This window comes from Vulpes vulpes, chromosome 7 (assembly GCF_048418805.1).
Source record: "Vulpes vulpes isolate BD-2025 chromosome 7, VulVul3, whole genome shotgun sequence".
NCBI lineage: Eukaryota > Metazoa > Chordata > Mammalia > Carnivora > Canidae > Vulpes > Vulpes vulpes.
Window position 1 is genome coordinate 86,326,172 of NC_132786.1, and position 18,971 is coordinate 86,345,142.

The window sequence follows — 18,971 nt, forward strand, 5'->3', positions numbered from 1 at the left end:
ATGTTAGTTATAACCCTTTCACCAACTGACCTCAAACTCTTGGGTTTCTTTTTTTGTCCAAATACTTGCAAGACCTAAAAAGATTTTGGCAATCATCACAAACAATAGAAGTCTGAGAAGCTGTCACAGTCTAGAGAAACCCAGGGAGACAAGATGACTCAGTGTCATTTGGTCTCCTGGATGACATACTGGAGCAGGAAAAGAACATTGGGTCAACCTAAGAAGGCTTTTGGTAATAATGTATCAATATTGGTTTATTAGTTGTGACAAACATACTACAGGAATGTAACAATAGGGAAGATGTTAACAGTAGGGAAAACGGTGAGGTGTATGGGAATGGTACTATCTTAACTACTTTTCTGCAAATCTAAAACTTACAAGAAGTTTATGAAGAAATAAAATACAAATTTGTGCTGATTTCTCTATAGAACTCTAATTAGTTCTGACAACCGAAATAGGAGTGGGAGCCACTTTTCCATTTATAAGCAAAGTTTGTAAAAAACGAACTTTCCAGGGGATCTCTGGGTGGCTCAGTGGTTTAGTGCCTGCCTTCAGCCCAGGGCATGGTCCTGGAGTCCTGGGATCAAGTCCTGCATCGGGCTCCCTGCGTGGAGCCTGCTCCTCCCTCTGCCTGTGTCTCTGCCTCTTTCTCTCTCTGTGTCTCTCATGAATAAATACATAAAATCTTTAAAAAACAAAACAAAAAAACCCGAAATTTCCTTTTACAAAGAAGGAGGAATTTCCAAGTTCTGTTGTGTAATACAGGGTGGGTCCTATCCAGTCTGACACCTGGCACAAGGAGAGTTTCCAGTGCTTTGTGTGGTTGACTTGACAGTCTGAGGCCATTACTTTCTAAGGATGGCTTTGCATTTCAAAGAATTTTTGCCAAGATTCTCTACCTTGCTGTCAGGTTGGTCTTGTTTACTAAAGCATGCAGGAACATTCTTCCTTTCTACAATAATTAATAATTCACATAATTATTTGGGAGGGGGGATAAACACTTATTTAAGCAGAATTTGTTGTATTGGATTGGCATTTTTGGTTTGGCTGCATAGTAGCAAGATGAAAACAAAACATTTCCTCCCAAAGTGGTGACAATAAATGCAGAGCTTGTCAGTAGTGCCACAGTCAGTTCCCAGCTGCTTGCTGTTCAGTAGACTCCTATGGAATGATTAATTGGTCTCAATCAGTTCGCAGCAGGAAGTACCCACCTCATGGTAAATATCACCACAATTGGTGCTAATTAGCTCTGTTGTCACCTGTCACAACTGGTAGACTAAGAGCTGAGGCAGGTGATCAATCTAAACACCAGCAACAGAAGTCCCAACTGGAGAGGGGTTGGAGAGTCAATGCCAAGGCCATCATAGTGGGCAGGGAGCCCAAAAGCCTTCTCTGCCCTGTGGGGCTGAATGAAGCTCAGTGATTACCAGCACCACAATATGAAGTCAGAGGTGTGGACTCAGGAGGGGCCTTGGGTATCTCAAAGAGAAAATACACCTGGTATTCAATTGATGCAAACTTTCACGGCATATTGGCTTCTAAATCAGCCAGGCTGTAGTTCAAATCTGGGCTTTGCCACCTAATATTCAGTTGATCCAAGTCAGTGGCTTTACTTGCCCATGCCTGGGTTTCCTAATTTGGAATAATGAAGGCAAAATTACCCACTGGGACTCATATAGCAAAATATATACCACACGTTTGGCACTCAGTAGGTGCTCAAAACTTTTGGAACACCCCCCAACAAGCGAATAACCATGTAATGTGGTGTGACAATGCTAATATTCATTATCCCTTAATAATAAACGAGAAGGGGATCCCTGGGTGGCTCAGTGGTTCAGCACCTGCCTTTGGCCCAGGACGTGATCCTGGAGACCAAGGATCGAGTTCCGCATCGGGCTCCCTGCATGGAGCCTGCTTCTCCCTCTGCCTGTGTCTCTGCCTCTCTGTCTCTGTCTCTCTCTCTCTGTCTCTCTCTCTCTCTCTATGTCTATCATGAATAAATAAATAAAATCTTATTAAAAAATAATAAACACGAAAACTTTCAGATGTTCAGGGTCAACACAAAGAGTGTTGCTGAAGGGAAGTTGGGGACCAAACCTTTACTGCCCTTTTTATTAATCTTTTTTTAAGAGCCCAGTCATTGAGGAAGGGAGAGGAAGCAAGGGTAAATGTAAAAACTAGCAAATAAAATTGAGGGGAATTCAGCAATGGCTTGTAGCAGAAGAACATTTATGGGATCACATATGTCTCAGTTGGGCAGGTTGTGACCAGAGCATGTGACCCATAAAGGAAACATCCCAGGGATGACCTACATTGATACCAAAGGAAATGGATCCCACTGTGACTTTGGGTTATATTCTACTAATTCATTGTCTTAGAATTGGGTTCTCCAGATTTCTCAATGATAATTCAGTAAGACCCTGGGTGCTTGTTAAATCCACAGATCACTGGGCCTCTTTGAAATCCTGATTCAGGAGTTCCAGGCTGGGATCAAAGAATAAAGTGTACAATAGAGTTTTTAATAAACTCTCTAAGTCCTTCTTGTATTCAGATAAGTTTGAGAAACGCTGATTTAAAACTGTACTTTTCACTTGACTGCACATGGGAATTTCCTACCCCCAGAAATTCTGATTTAATTGGTATGGGGTGTCCCTTGAGCATGAGAAATTTTTTAAAGTTCCTCAGATGATCCTAAAGTACTGGCAAACTTGGAGTAACAATGATTTAGAAAACAGCCTCAGAGGTCCACACACCCATGTGGATGACACAGGTGAATGATGAACAGGTAATAATTAGATATAAAGTCACATCACATATAAGTAGGTTCCCAGCACTGATTTAAGATGTGAAATATGGTAAAAAAAAAAAAAAAAAAAAAAAAAAAAAAAAGAGAAAGAAAGAAAGAAAGAAAAGAAAAAAGAAAAAAAATCCCAGGGCACCTGAGTGGTTCAGTTGGTTAAGCATCTGCCTTGAGCTTGGGTCATGATCTCAAGGTCCTTGAATCGAGCCCACATTGGGCTCCCCACTCAGTGGGAAGTCTGCTTCTCTCTCTCCTCCCTGCTCATGCTCTTTCCTAATAGCTCCTTTGCTGTCTCTCTCTCTCAAATAAGTAAATCTTTAAAAAAAATTTTTTTAAATCCCATTTCAGAAAACTTTTGGGGAATAGTATGCAAATTATCCCATTGCCCTGGAATTTTATTGTATTCAGAAGTACTTGCACTAAAGGCATTACCAACTGTGATTTAGAACCTTAAGTCCCCAAATTTCCAGTGCTTGCCCTATGAGTGTGCATAGGAACAACAATGTGACATAAACCCAGTCTTTTGCCACAGTCATCTCTGGTGCTAATATTGCACTAGTTTTCCTCTTCCTTCTCTCCCTCTTTATCCAGTCATTAGATGTCAGGATGTGAAATTGCCACCAACAACAGGAACTCTAATCAGCCATGAGGATCTGTGAAATGGAAGAGTTAACATCCCAGACAGGAGGCAAGCATTATCAAAAATAAAGACTCCAAAGAGTTAAACCATGTAGCAAAAGGTGCAGTAATGCTTCTAAGGAGACAGTTTGTCAACCCAGATCATCAAGGTAGAGCCAAGAATTACTGTAAGAGTTATTTAGGAAGAATTTGTTGAGGGTACCTGGGTGGCTCAGTGGGTTGAGTGTCTGCCTTTTGCCTGGGTCATGATTCCAGGGTCCTGGGATCAAGCCGCATGTCCCCATGTCAGGAGTCTGCTTCTCCCTCTCCCTCTGCCCCTGCCACCTCGCTACTCTCTCTCTCTTTCTCAAATAAATAAATCTTTTTTTTTTAAAGGAAAGATTTGTTGAGCAAAATGAGGGGTCATCAGGACTTTGGTCTGGAAATATTTCTTCAAATCACAAAATAGTCACTTCTAACTCTATATGGGGGCATATTGTTTATCAGTCTGTAAACTGCATTACTAACTTCAAATCTTCCAACAGCCCCAAAGAATCTTCCAACAGCTCCAAAGAATGGAGGCAAAGAAAATGACCTGTTTGTAAGCAGTGCAAGAAGTATTATGCTTTTGTTTTGAATGGAGAATTCTGGCTTAGATACCTTCCTCCAGGTAGGATGGCTACTAGAAGGAACAAAACAGAACACAGGTCGAGGATGTGGAGAAATCAGAACCTTTGTGCATTGCTGGTAGGAATGTACAATGATGCAGCCGCTATAGATAACAGTAGGACAGGTTTAAAAAATGAAAAGTAGAACATGATCTAGCAATTCCACTAACAAGTATATACCCAAAATAACTGAAAGCAGGATCCTAACGAAATATTTGTACCCACTCATATTCAAAGTTACATGACTCAAGAGAGCCAAAAGGTGAAAGCAACTCATACGTCCATGGACAGATGACTAGACAAACAAACTGGTATAAACACACAATGGAATATCATTCAGCCTTAAAAAGGAAGGAAATTTTGGTACCTGCTGTGACGTGGATGTAGCAGCACTTGGAGTATTATTACATGGGCATACTAACAGCTTTAGGACATTGTGCTGAGTGAGATACACCAGTCATGAAAGGGCAAATACCAGACTATTCCATTTCCATGGGGTTCCTAGAGTAGAATGGTGGTTCCCAGGGGCTGGGAGGAGGATGGGAATGGGGAACTAGTGTTTAGTGGATATGGAATTTCAGCTGGGGGAGGTGAGAATGTTCTGAGGTGGATAGTGGTGCTGGTTGCACAATAGTGTCAAAGCACTTAGTGCCGCTGAACGGGACACCTAAAAAACTATTATGTTAGTAAATTTCATGTGTATTTCACCACAGTCTTTTAAAATAAATAATCTGAAAATGGGCAAAAAAAAAAATTAAGTCTGAGAGGATTCACACAGCTGGTAGGTGTCAGTGTAGTAAGTCAGCTCTAGGGGCTTCACGTGTGTCCGTTTCTCCCTTTCCACCTCAGGGCTCTCAGGGAGTAGAAATTGAAGAAGTTCAGGGGGAAGTAAAGAGAATTGAATAATTTTGTTCGAAGAAAGAGTGATCACAATAGTCCAGACAGTTGTCCTGAAGATAAGAAATAAGGTTGGTGAGCTCCACTATCAGAAAGTGTCTGCTCACTAAAATTTTTTAAAATTGAGGTAAAATTCACCCTTTTAAGGGATAGAATTCAGTGTTCTTTAGTATATTCACAGAGTTGCACAACCATCACCACTATATAATTCCAGAATGTTTTTATCACCCCCAAAGTAAACCTTATGCTCATTAGTAGTCATTTCTTCATTGTTCCCCTGATCTCCACCATAAGCAACCTCGAATTTGTTTTCTTCTCCTATGGATTTGCCTATTCTGGACATTTCCTATAAACGGAGGCATACAATATGTGGCCTTTGTGACTTAGCATATTTTCAAGGCTCATCTATGCTATAGCATGTCTCAGTACTGTGTTTCTTTTTTATTTATGAATTTCTGTTCCATGGTATGGCTTTACCACATTTTGTTTATCTATTCCTCAGTTGGTGGATGTTTGGGTTATTTCCACTGTTTGACTCTAATGAATAACGCTGCTATGAACATTCACGTACAAGTTTCTGTGTTGTCATATGTTTTCAGTTATCTTGGGTGTATACCTCAGAGTGGAATTCCTGGATCATATGTTAACTGTGTGTTTAACTTGTTCAGGAACTGCCACACTGTTGTCTAGAGTGGCTGCCTTATGTCACTTCCCACTGGCATTGTATGAGTGTTCCCATTTCTCCATATCCTCACCAACACTTGGTATTTTACCCCCCTTTATCCACACCCCCTTTATTGAGGTATAGTTGATATGCAGACATTTTTAAATTATAGCCATACTTGTAGGTGAGAAGTGGCATCTCATTCTGGTTTGTGCACTAACTTTTGTATTCTCAGCACGGTCCAGATCTGTCTCTCGCCACACAATAGCATCTCACTACTGAAAGGTATAAAAATTCTAAGGGATTATAAGAAAGAGGATCATCATGAGTGTTTCTAATCTTTGGGAGATCGAATTTTAGAATCAGATGCTTTAAATATTTTTAACACAAACTGAGTTAAGAGGTAGCAAGCCAGCTCATTCAGTCTTTGCTCCTGGGCACTCCTGGGCACACTTACTAATGGAGTGATAATTTTCAGGAGATGGTCACTCTTAGAGTTTAGAAGAATGACTGTGCACCCTGGGATAGAGGCTTAAGGTGGAAGAAAAGAGAGCTCTGAAAGAAAAAAAGACTCTTTCCTTCATCTCAATTAAAGTGAAGTGCCCGACCCATGACTCATGTCTTGGCTTTACCACCTTCACACCTTCCACATTGTCAGATGCCTGGTGCTACATGATTGCCTATAAGAGGGGTTTTCGACAGCAGTGTTCTCCAATTACATGTGTTTCCATTAACAAAAGAAATATCTTTGTGGGTTTCTTAGGTACTTGCAGAAATATATTCTAGCTCACTAGTAGCCAGAAGCATCTGATCTGTCTGCCTCACAGCCCTCTGACAGTTAAGCATTTGCTTTTAGGCAAATAAAATGTCAGCCACCATTAAAGAGCATATGGCAACAATATGGCCATTCCCTCTTGGGACCAGCCTCTCCCCAGAAGAGATGGTACTGAAATAGGAGATACTGTTAAATGCAGGACCCCTCTACCCTCCCACCCAGGCACAGTGGCTGGGGAGTGGGCAGGGTGCCACACACAAAAGGACTCGGGCAACCATATCAAATGTGAACATAAGGGGCAAGCTGCCCAGCCAGCAATGACCACAGGATCTTTGCCCTGGGCATCTGGGTCTGTGGTTAAGGGGAAGTACCGTCCCTAAACTGGCCAGGATTAGCTCTATAAAATAGAAAACAGCTCCCACAGCCACTGAAAGAGGGATTGGGGCCGACTGCAATTGAATGCGGTGATGTGCAGTGAGTGAAAGGAGACCTTAAAAGCAGTCTCCACCCGTCTTGTTTCTGAATTCACCCTGTGAAAGGGGGAAAATAAACTACCTTTTCTTGAAATAGATGATGAGAGTGTGGAACCCTGTCTAGTGGGTCAGCTTGTGTGCAAATGGACATGTGGCCATAGGAATAAGGGGGAGGGCTGCCTTTGCAGGGACAGCCAGTAACTAAGCAGACTTCTCAAGATTAAAAAATAAACAAAGTTTCCTCAGGAGCATCCAGGCTGCTGTGTCTGGGAAGGACACCAGAAATTCTCCATAGAGGTGCCCTGATTCTCCAAACATAGTCTCAAAACCTTGCTTGTCCTGATATGATGGAACTATAATACACGAATAATCAAAAGGTAGTGTTCATCCTCTTGGAAATGGTCGTTCCCCATGTAATACTGTCTGGGTTGCTGGTGTCAGAATATATCTGGTCTGACTCACTGGCTTTACATCAAGCTTTTAATGGATGAGTTAATCATATTTCTGGGCCATATCAATGAACTCACTAACCTTGTAAGGACATTCAACTGTGGTGTCAGAAAAACTTACACTAAGATTAGACTAACCCTGTCCAGAAATTCTCATCAACTTTATCATTATTTTTCCACTCATGTAAAGTACTTGATTTGAATGTTTAAAGGCCATACGTTATTTTTTTAAATATTTTATTTATTTATTTATGAGAGACACAGAGAGAGAGAGGCAGAGACATAGGCAGAGGGAGAAGTAGGCTCCCTGTAAGAAGCCTGATGCGGAACTCAATCCTGGATCCTGGGGTCATGCCCTGAGCTGAAGGCAGATACTTAACCACTGAGCCACCTAGGCATCCCAGCCTTATGTTATTTCTCAAAATAAATCTAATGCTCTTATATTTCAAGGAATAAAATAAAATAAGTAAAAAGTTAAAACTCCCAAAAATATATTTAGAAATATATATTCTTGGCGATCCCTGGGTTGCTCAGTGGTTTGGCGCCTGCCTTTGGCCCAGGGCGTGATCCTGGAGTCCTGGGATCGAGTCCCACGTCAGGCTCCCTGCATGGAGCCTGCTTCTCCCTCTGCCTGTGTCTCTGCCTCTCTCTCTCTATGTCTATCACGAATAAATAAATAAATAAATAAATAAATAAACAAACAAACAAACAAATAAATATTTTTTTAAAAAAAGAAAAAGAAATATATATTCTTATAAAGCTAAGAAAAACAAGGTAGGGAAGCTTCTTGGTTCTGAGTAACTTTGCTTGTCTCAATTGTATTAGTCATATAATTTAATAATGTTGCATTACAACCCTAAATAAGTGAATTAGCTTCAGAATTTTATTTTTTTATTTTATTTGTTTATTAATGAGAGACACAGGGAGAGAGAGAGGCAGAGACACAGGCAGAGGGAGAAGCAGGCTCCACGCAGGGAGCCCGCAGCGAGACTCGATCCCGGGACTCCAGGATCACGTCCTGGGCCAAAGGCAGATGTTCAACCGTTGAGCCACCCAGGGACCCAGCTTCAGAATTTTAAATGCCTAGAAAAGTGATGAAATTTTTTAAACTACCATTATTAATAATGTTTTTCATAGATTATATCTTCAGAAAATGTACTGTGCAAATGAGAACAACAAAAAAACCTCACATATTTTAGTAGTGTCAATCAATCTTGGGGGAATGCTATTTTACTCTTTACCAAATCGATGCAACTGACAGGGTGATATCATCCTTTGCTGCTTATGCTGACAGTCAATAAATTCCACGACAATTGGCAACAACAACTAGATCAGTAGCTATATGAACAGCAGATCTCAGGGGTTTTCTAAGACTACTCCTAGGAGTTGATGCAGACTTTCCAAAGTGGAAGAAGAGTTTTCTCTCTAATTGAGGGACTGTTCCCATATGACTGAAGGAACCTAAACATTTGGATGAAAAATAAAAAATTCAGTCAATCATCCAAATGTTTGCCACCATTACATGAAACATCAGGATACTTAAAAACATCTCGAGAGATGACTAAAATTTTAGACTTTACATCTAGATAATTGAGATCATACTGCCTTAGTGTTTCCATATGAATGATAGTATGTCAAATGAGGCACACCCTGGAGAACTGTTTTGAACTTTTATATTCTATGCCACATAGAATACATGTTATAATTAATGTATGCAGTTTAAAATATAAACGAAATTGATAATCACATAACTACTCTTCCATTTCTAATCTTTCAAATATAAAATAAAAACAAGTGTGTCTGTTCTTTCTCCTCATGTTTTGGTTTGCAGCAAAACAAAGTCAACTTTGGTGGTAGAATTCTGGGGCTCTAAGGTACTGTGACTCTGTCTTAGCATGAATTTGACTTTTTATCAAATGCAAATCGAATTCGGAATTCAAGAGTGGGGGCATTTGTCACATTTAAACGTTTTTTTGAAATGGTGTCATTAGTACTCAGTGGGTGCTCTGTGTTTGATGAATAATGAACGGTAATGAATGAAAATATCAGAATTAGACAGTGTTCTCACTTTGTGGAGTTGGATTCTAGGTGATCAACAACTATATGTTTAAGTTTTGTAGGAGTACCTCCACTGTTTATTTTTCTCTAGTTTGTCTCTTAACAACTGTGCAAGGTTTGGAGTGGTATTTGCTGGGATTTGCTGAAACACAGAAGCAATCGAGTGGTTGAATTCTGGATTTTTCAAGTTTAATGACATTCCTTTATCTATATTGATTGGAGCTTTGGTAAATTCAATTGTTGATACCACCTGGATAATTTTAAGTCTTTCTGAAGCTTTAAAGAAAATGTTTCCAACATAGCTCAAGCAACATAAGAATTTCATCAGTTGAAAACTAAGAATCGCTTCTGTGGGATGTGTAAAACAAGAAGCTGACCAGCATTATTTTCTTTTTCTTTAATTCAGTATCATTATTGAGAGTTATTCTTGAACTTTATGAAAACCAGATTGGGGCACAAGCATGTTCTCCATCTAATCGTGTTCAAGGAATTGGAACTGAAAATCATTCAAACTAGGAAAACATGACATTGAAAAATAGTCTGCATTCTTTCTTCTACCTCAACATATCTGAGGCTCTTTCCGACAAGGAAGACTTAGGCTGATAGTAAATCTGATCTTTTTTAGGCATGGACATTTAGCTTCCCAGTCAGGAAGAGATCATAATTTTTTTTTCAATCACTTTTTTTACTTTGCTGGCCTATCAGTTACAACCTTTGATCCTCTGACGTTTCTCCTCAGAAAGCTGTGATTTCTCACTACCGCCCACAGAAAAAAATTCAAACAGTACCTGCCACTCAAGGCCCTCTTTTGTCTGACCCAGGTGACCTCTGTAGCCACAATCCCTGCTACCTGCCTCTTCCATGCAAGCTGCTTTCCAACCAAACCAGACTGCCAGTTTGGGCTGCTCACCAGCCTCCAGTCTTTCTTCCTATTATCCCATCTCTCAGGAATGTCTCTTTCTTTTCCTCTCCATTTGGTGAGTGTTCCACATGTACTTAAAGGAATGAAACACTGCCATTCATGAGGTCTTTCTAACCATCCACTCTTTCTACTTTCCTCTTTTCTCCCCTTCCCTAGCTAAAACTAATCTTTCCCACCACCTCCATCACACACACAAAGACACACATGCACGCACACATGCTACTATGCTTTAGTCATGGCATGCATCACATTCAAGGCTGCTCTTTGTGCGTGCACGTCGTGCCCTGCACAAAGATGTCAAACCCAAGGAACAAGTGAAGACAAAGATCCACCTTCCTTTCCACTCGCCAAGGCATGCACCTCCCCACAGGACTGTGTCTGTGCAGAGAGGTGTCTTTTTCTTTTTCATAAGAAGTCTTGGACTAGCAGCATATGCAGCTCTGTTCATCAGCATGCATGCTTTTTTGTTTCCCTTATCAGGGCCCGAGTTTATTGAGGGCAGTGACTACCTTTGTGTTCCCATAATGCCTGGTACAATGCCTTTCTTACATGTAAGGTCATTCATTGAATTTAAGTGAAAGGATGACATGTATTTATTGAAAACAATTGCTTACATATAAACATGGAGGCACTATGGGAATCAAAATGGACTTTTTTGAAAATGTGGAATGGCCAACTTATCTGATTTTAACTGTATCATGGTTCTAAGTAATTTCCTATAAAATGTAGTGCCCAGTAGTCTTTTGTGGAATTTCAGAAACCACATTCGTGATGCTATGACAGGCCTGGTAGAGCTGGACTGAAATCTACCACTGACTGTTTGTTAAAATAGGCAAAGAATAACATTAAGGATTGTCTGAAGTGGGCAGGATCAAGGTCAGGAGAATGCCCATGGGAGGTGGGGGAATTTGAAAAGGAACCAGTTGGATCAGTCTGAGGTCAGTATACTTCCTAGAAGTCTACATTAAGTTGAAAACAAAAAACCAAAAAAAGCACCATGTCTCAAGGTCCTTGAAGCTTTGCCAACACTGTATATAGTATAACTTGATGTGGCCCTGCCCTCAAAGTAAAGAATTGCTTTGTTAAGACTTTATTGGAGAATTCGTATTAATTCTGATGCAATTTCATTGATAAATGGGAAATGTCCACAAACCAAGCTTTACATACCACAAGACCATGATGCACATAAGATAGGTTTTATGCCTATTTGAAGACGTGGCCAGGATATCCAATCTCAAGTTCTAAAGGGTAACCATTGACCAACCCCTCAAGGGAAAAGTCTGTGTCTACGTAGAAAATATTCTACTAACTATGCATTTAACAATTGCTTTGTGTTTTCCAGGATGTGTTGAGTTGATGTGATGAACTGTTTTCTCTCCAGGAAGAAACAAGCCTTCTCCAACCATTTCACAGTACACGTTTCTCCCCTTTCTCCTCCCAGTCATCTGTGATGTCAGTGTGCTTCGCTCGTTTCCATCCCAACTTGGTGGTTGGTGGTACTTACTCAGGCCAGATTGTCCTGTGGGATAATCGCAGTCATCGAAGGACGCCAGTACAGAGGACACCCTTGTCAGCTGCTGCACACACCGTAAGTCGACTTTGTCATTTCTCTTCCAGCCACCCAAGCCCTGAAAGGGGATAACTGACAACAAGTACACATGTGGTCAATAACTCCAAGTGAGAAACATGTGATTTATAGTGATTGTATCCTGACTGACCAAAATAAAGCCAAGTGAAAAGTAGGTGAAGGAAACACTGGGTTTAGAGAAATCTCTTAATGATCTACAAGTTTTAGCATATAGAAAGGAGCTCTCTGGATACACCAAAGTCCATTGGAGAGGTGGGAATGGATTAAAACTAAAAAAAAAGGGCACAGGGAGAAACTTTGACAGAGGTATCTGTGAAATTATTGTAAAGAAACCCTTTGTGTTTCCATTATAACATGACAACTCATATTTTCAAACAGGCCAAGGAGAGTAAGCATTTTGTGTCTAGGGATGGTATATGGGATTTTTGCCAACGGTCCTTTTCCATCTGTGATTTGAGGGAGTGCTATGGCTTTAAATTCTGGAATGCATGGTTGTAAGTCTCAACGGTAAAGTCTACAGTGACAATATAATCCCTGGGGTTAAAAGTCAACATCTCAAAACCATTACCCACAATTTAGCAGAAGAGGTTCAGTATAGTGTTCATAAGACAACTACTCTGTCATTTCCTTTAAGAGAATGACAGGTGTGTTTAGCAGTGGTTAAGGAGGAATGAGAAGACAGGCATGTCTCCATCAATCCTTGCTACCTTGACATTCAGAGTAACTGATGTTCTTTCTCTGAAATGCCCAAATTATGCCCAAGGATACAGCTCTACTATTGTTTCAATTTCCTTAATGTGGTTGCCTCATTTGTTCCATCTGCTGGCCTCAAAACCATTCTAGCTTTAAAAAAGGACTGCTAGCTGATTTAGCTAAGACCATGAAGAGGAAAATTCTTCCACCCTTGTAAGACTGACAATGGGAAATGACAAATACCAAGTCAACCTTAATTCTGATTGACTTGGGCCTAAGACATATGCAGGTGAAACTACTTCTTGGGAATCTTGGAAAATTGCTCTTGCCTACCCCATTTCTCCAAACTAATAACAGAAAATTGTGACCCAGGAGAAGACAGTTTGATGCAGGTGTTTGCTCAAGTAGTGTGAAACCACTTCTTGGCTGGATGCGCTTATCTGGTGTGTTTCTGAGCATCTCTGGTGAAATTTCAAGAATTGTAAATCCAAATGTTAGAGCAGTAAGTTTTGGGGGGAAATCCAAATCCAGGAGCTCTTTCAAAGACTTAAGCTTTCTTTGTCGAGTAACTTAGGATATGGTCATCACAACTAAAATACTATTATTATCAAACAGTAACATATTTCTGTTTGAAAATAAAATGTTTTTTACCCTCTTTTGCTGCATTTTGTTGAGTCCATAGCTAAAAGGGCACAGTTAATTTTGTGACTGCCTTTCAACTTCTACTAATGCCTGGCTGATTGGTACCAGGATCAAAAGTGGTTAAGGAAAATGAGGCCCACCACAGATTACTAATTTCCTTTCACACCCACCACACATATGCATTTGGGACAACAGGAAATCCTAATTAAAGCAAAACCCTTCTGCCACACAGTAAGTTTATTCCTTAAATAAATAAAAACAATCTGGCATGTATACTGGAAAAATGAGCTGTGGCGTTGCTTTTTCCTTTCCATTAAGGAGAGTTGTGTACGCCCGTGTGTGTGTGTGTGTGTGTGTGTGTGTGTAGGCATTCCCACGTGTCTGCTTCTGTTCTGGTTTCTTTACATCTCTCTCTTTTCTTTTAAGCCAAGTTTTATTACTCATGAAAGCACAGGCCAGTAGTACTGATTAAAGCCAGGAAAGGCTACCACGCACATTCTTTTTCTAGGCATTTGGCTCTATACATTCTTCTAGATGCTTTCCTTTCCCTCCTGCAACCACCCTTAGGAGTCCCAATCCACTAGAATTTTGGTGCTTTGTTTTGTTGCTTGGAAGTTAACAAAGAAACCCCACTGAACTCTTGCTGAAAAACACTAGGTGGATTTCAGGCTCACAACAAGGTTCAGACCTTGCTTTCCCATTCTTCAGTTTTACCGTCTGCTGTTTTTAGGTGAGAATCTGTTCCATCAATTCTCACACTTGATTTGGATGCAGAGCTTTGAATGCCGTGTGGCTGGGGCCTTGAGTTTCATTACTCACTGCTACAGGTTCTGCATACACCGGAGGCCTGGGAAAAACCATTGTCCACAATCCCACAACCAGTCAGTCCTCTTGAAATTTGGAGACCTGATCAGGATGGCATTGAGTTTCAGACCCCTGCTGTACTCCCCACTGTCCATATCCACTAAGGCTGACTCAAAGTTTCTATAGGAACATGGTGTGAAAAACACTTAGGGGTTTACTTGGCTGTCCATCGGCACCGGGAAAAGAACTGATGCAACTGCCAAAAAAGCCAATGTAATCTTAGCATATGTAAATACGGGTGTACTTTTTATCACACAGAAGTAAAAATTCAACACATCCTAGATTTCTCTATTCTGTTGGTCGGCATATAGGTCTACAGTTGTGTTTCATTCTCAGAACTTTGCTGTAAGATGAACTCAGATAAAATATAATGTATTCAAAAGGGAGTGACCAGGATGAGGAGGGTATTGAAAACTTGAAAGCCAGGTACTCAAGAACCAGTGAAGGAATTGGAGAGGATCAGTCTGAGTAGTCTGAGTAAGATAGGACTCGGGGAGAGGCGTGATATAATAACCATCTATAAATATTGTTTGGACTTGATCTGTATAATCCCAGAGGGCACAGTACTAAAAGTATCTCCTTGAGCTTTCCTTATCCCCAGTGGTGGAAGGAAGAACTCCCCGAGAATCAGTACAAAATCTGGCTACCCTTTAGAAAGGTGCTTCAGCAGACTTTGGACCACCTCTCAGTGGAGACGGATGAGCAGCTGCCCTAGATGATGATTACAGTTCCTTCTGACCAGGAGTTTATATGATAATAATAGTTTGGGAACCATCCTTTATATAATATCAACTTTCCAATATTAAAGATTGTTTCATTGTCATTGTGGCTAGGTATTATGGACAGTAACTCATCAAGAGTAAGACTTAGACTGTCAGCTATTTGCACAGAGAAGCACCAACTCACTTGTGGTTTGGCCCATGATGGCTAAGCTGCCTAAAATCTAACCCACAGGACTGTTAGGTTCTGCTTATGCTAACCTTCCATTTAGTATTTAATGTGCAGCTGCAAATGATTTTAGCCTACCGCTTAGGATTCTACAGAGTGGGATAGCCTTCTAGAGTTATGACAGGAGGTTAGAGCATCAGATTGTCTATGCTTCCCTGGATGTAGAAATGACCTTCCTCCAGGCCCTGGCCAAATCGAAGCCTCCATAGTAACCCAAATGATATTTTGAAAAATAAATCTATCATTATCCTAGATTTTGCAGTGACATAAAAGAACCTAATTTTATCTCATGAGGTGCATCATGCCAGTAAGTCCCCCCACTAGTATCCCTCCCTCAAATTAAAGAGGCTGATGAATATTAACCACTTTATATAAAGAATGTTAACAAATGTTTGGCACTGTGACTACAATGCACTAAACTCCAGATTTAGTAACACATACTCGTTCCAAAAGTCAATAGTTCTCCTCGTTTGAAAGCTGTCTTTTTTCATCACTCATGGTGAGCTTAGAAGCCAAGCTATGTGCTGCTTCTGCTCCATCAATCATCATTTGCTGCAGCTTCCTTCAGCTCCGGTGGACTGCCTCTGACGGAGCAAGGTGAAGCTTGGTAAGTATTTCCACTACTACGTGTGCCTGCCAGAGCTTTTAGAAAGCAATCGGGTTCAAATCAAAAGTGGCAAATGACCTGAGGCTTGTATTATTGTAGGATTATGTCACTCTTTAATCCTCGTTTTAGAGTAATGTGTTTGACACTCCAATGTAAGCATTTCCTCCTGGATCGCGTCTGATCCTCCATGTTTACGTTTTTGCAGCATCCCGTGTACTGTGTAAATGTTGTTGGGACCCAGAATGCCCATAACCTCATCACTGTCTCTACTGATGGCAAAATGTGTTCCTGGAGCCTGGACATGCTCTCAACTCCACAGGTGGGTTTGTTTTCCCCTACACATAAGAGCATCCTGGTTAAAAGAGATACTTGCCTAATGGAACACAGTTCCTAAAAGCCAAACCCTCACATCCTATAGGAGCTAAAACCAGTGGATGCACTTGAAAGAGTGGGGCCTGCTTTCAACAGTCTCCTCCTGAAGCCAAAACCCATTTCCTTTACCGCAAATCATGTAATTATTGTAATACGTTAATCCTTAGGTCAGTTTCAAGTGAAAATGAAATAATCCATTTTAAAGCATAGTAATTATAGAAGTTGCCTGTGGTATGAATCCTATGTACCCTACAGCATTGTTAAACGCAAATGAAGTTGGAGCTCCACAGAGCAATCCCTTAGGGGCACTTGCCTTGGAGGAAGGGTATCCCCCATAAAACAAAAATCCAAGCCCTTGCTTGCATCTGTAGCCTAGACGACTGTCTGTGTGTGTGAAGAATTTGTCCAACCATCTGTTTTCTCCTCTGGAATGTTTGTTAGGATGGCTCCTGCCATTCCTTACTCAACAAATGAGAAGTTGAAAATGCAAAAGTTCCAAAATTTCCAAACCACTACTGATTACAGTTATGGAAAACAAAGAAGCATGAAGGGAAGAGACCACTGGTGGGGGAGGCATCTAAATGCAACTTTCAGAATCTATATGCAAGATGCATACATGCACACAGAAATGCCCATGTAGACACACTCTGTCCACATTTCTTTATGAGGAAAAAAGTAATTTCATTGTCCTCCAACTAAAAACACAGAGAAAGGTTTATTATTAAGACTTTGACAAAAATGTGAGATAACATCAAGAAAATTATAATGATATCTAGGAGATAATTCTCAGTTTTAATTCTATTCCCTTTCCTGGATTAACAACCCTAGAATGTCTGGCTCACAATTTTAGAAGACATTGGAGTTTTAAGACGCATAAGGAAATGTGAAACCATAAAGAACCTTCCATAAGTCTCCAAAAATACAGATGTAGAAAATATTAAGACTAAGTAAATTCTTTTTATAATTTGGAGTTGGGGCAGCCTGGGAGAGGGGTGAGCTAATAAGCTCCTAACTATTTAAGTTCCATCTATTTCGACTGATCTTTACCATTATACAAGTTGGGAGTTGTATGTGGGTATTTTATAGCTTTGTCTTAAAATTCTCAGCAATATGTTGTTTGCTTTTAAAAGCATGGAGATTACAAACAGATATGAGAGCGAACCCTCTAATTAGGAATTTTTAATTGCCCTTTTGGCTGATTAAACGTGTATTTGTTTAAGTTAAAACCAGTCATACAGGGGCTACAGGACCATTTTTATTAGTTTTAGCATGCCCACAGACTCTTGTCCCTGTACAGAGATTGAGAGCTTCATGGCATGTCCATGGATGACAAGCAGACATGAGAGCATTCAACGGTCACCCTGATCCCTCTCTGTTCCAAGTGGGTGACCGAGAGACTGTTCGTTTCCTGCTGCTAATTTTAGTGATGGAGCAGACCATTGGGTGGCCCAGTTTTCTGTACTGTCATAGTGTCCCTTCACTAACACACTCACTATGAGTGTGGATCTCAAGTACTGCGAGCAGGTCACATGACCATATAATCTGAACTACCTGAACTGTTAGCTCACACAGCCGATTTCTGGACTCCTCAGCTAAGACGTGGCTTATTTGTTTGCACAATAAGGCTACACTCCCTAGCAACTATAACAACATGATCCCCTAGAATTATTTTTTTTAATTACTTCAGGTGCACAAAGTAGGCTGTTTGATGTAAACAGCCAGAAATATTTAGGGATGTTAGTTACACTTGATTACTCTTCACTGTCATTAATTCAGCAGAATGTCTCTTAAAGTACACTTTGATTCCCGAATTTGAAAATTACCTGAGCTAAAATAAAGACTTTCATTTGCCATTTTAAAGACTTATTTCACTACCATTCTTTGTGGGCTTCTAGCTTGCACACCCAGTGGCTGCCCTTCATGAAATCATGTCCCCACTGAAATCTGGTTTTTATGACTTGAGTGACAACTTTCTGGTTTTAGTCCACGGAGGACACAAACTCTTGCTTTGACAAACGTGCTTAGTACGTCTTGATATTAATACACGTGTATTCTCACGAACAATTGATTCCGAAAATGTTTGTAAATACAAGGGTATTGTGTGTTTTATTAAAGCCTGGGGCTGACAAGTGTAACCATTACAGTATTATCTTTAGTTTCTGCACCATTAGTTTCGAAATTCTCACCTGTCATCTCTGCCTGACTTAAGAAGCAGCAGCACACACTGATGAGATCCAGCCGGCCTGAAACCAGAGATACACAGAAGCATGAGTGTCAGGGGCAGTAAAGCGTGGTTTCTGGCACAGCCGGGGTCTTTTGTAACGCTGTGTGAAAAGCAAACAGACGATTTAGCCGAATGATTTTTCCGTGCTATCTTTGGCATGGCCGCGAGTTGCCAGAGGGAACGTAACCTCGCCGTGTTTCGGTAGGAGAGCATGGAGCTGGTTTACAATAAGTCCAAGCCCGTGGCCGTTACCGGAATGGCTTTCCCGACGGGAGACGTCAATAACTTCGTGGTTGGCAGCGAGGAGGGTACAGTCTACACGGCCTGTCGTCACGGAAGGTGATTTTGTGTTTTCTTACCGATGACGTGTTTCTCATTTCCGAAAGTCTGTTATCACGTTCTGGATTCGAACCACCTTGCATTATGAGAGAGGCTTAGCTGAAGACATGCAAAGCACACCCCAGGTTCCCCTTATCTTAGCCGTTGTGAGCCTCGCTCGGGTGGCTCACACTGCCTTGAGGGAAAAAGCCCAAGCTTCTTAGCATATCCTGTAAGACCCTTGGCTGCCTGCTCCTGCCAAGCCTCAGCTTCATGCTGCAGCCACGACCCGTCAGGGGTAACAAGCCCCAACTATGGCTTCCCCCCCACAGCTGCATGGGTCCCCACCCTCACTTTCTTCCGTCAGGTCTGGCACTTCTCTCTTCGTGGC

The 18,971-nt window shown here is 41.0% G+C and overlaps 1 protein-coding gene across 12 annotated transcripts in view; it reads left to right on the top strand.

Annotated features, from left to right (window-relative positions):
* The window catches only part of DYNC1I1 (dynein cytoplasmic 1 intermediate chain 1), a 437,478-nt gene that overhangs the window by 357,080 nt on the left and 61,427 nt on the right, over positions 1-18,971 (top strand). For all 12 annotated transcript variants that reach the window (XM_072764334.1, XM_072764337.1, XM_072764333.1 and 9 more), the window contains 3 exons: positions 11,766-11,912; positions 15,872-15,985; positions 18,468-18,601. In XM_072764334.1, the coding sequence (XP_072620435.1) occupies positions 11,766-11,912; positions 15,872-15,985; positions 18,468-18,601 (395 nt within the window). The remainder of the gene's footprint in view (positions 1-11,765; positions 11,913-15,871; positions 15,986-18,467; positions 18,602-18,971) is intronic.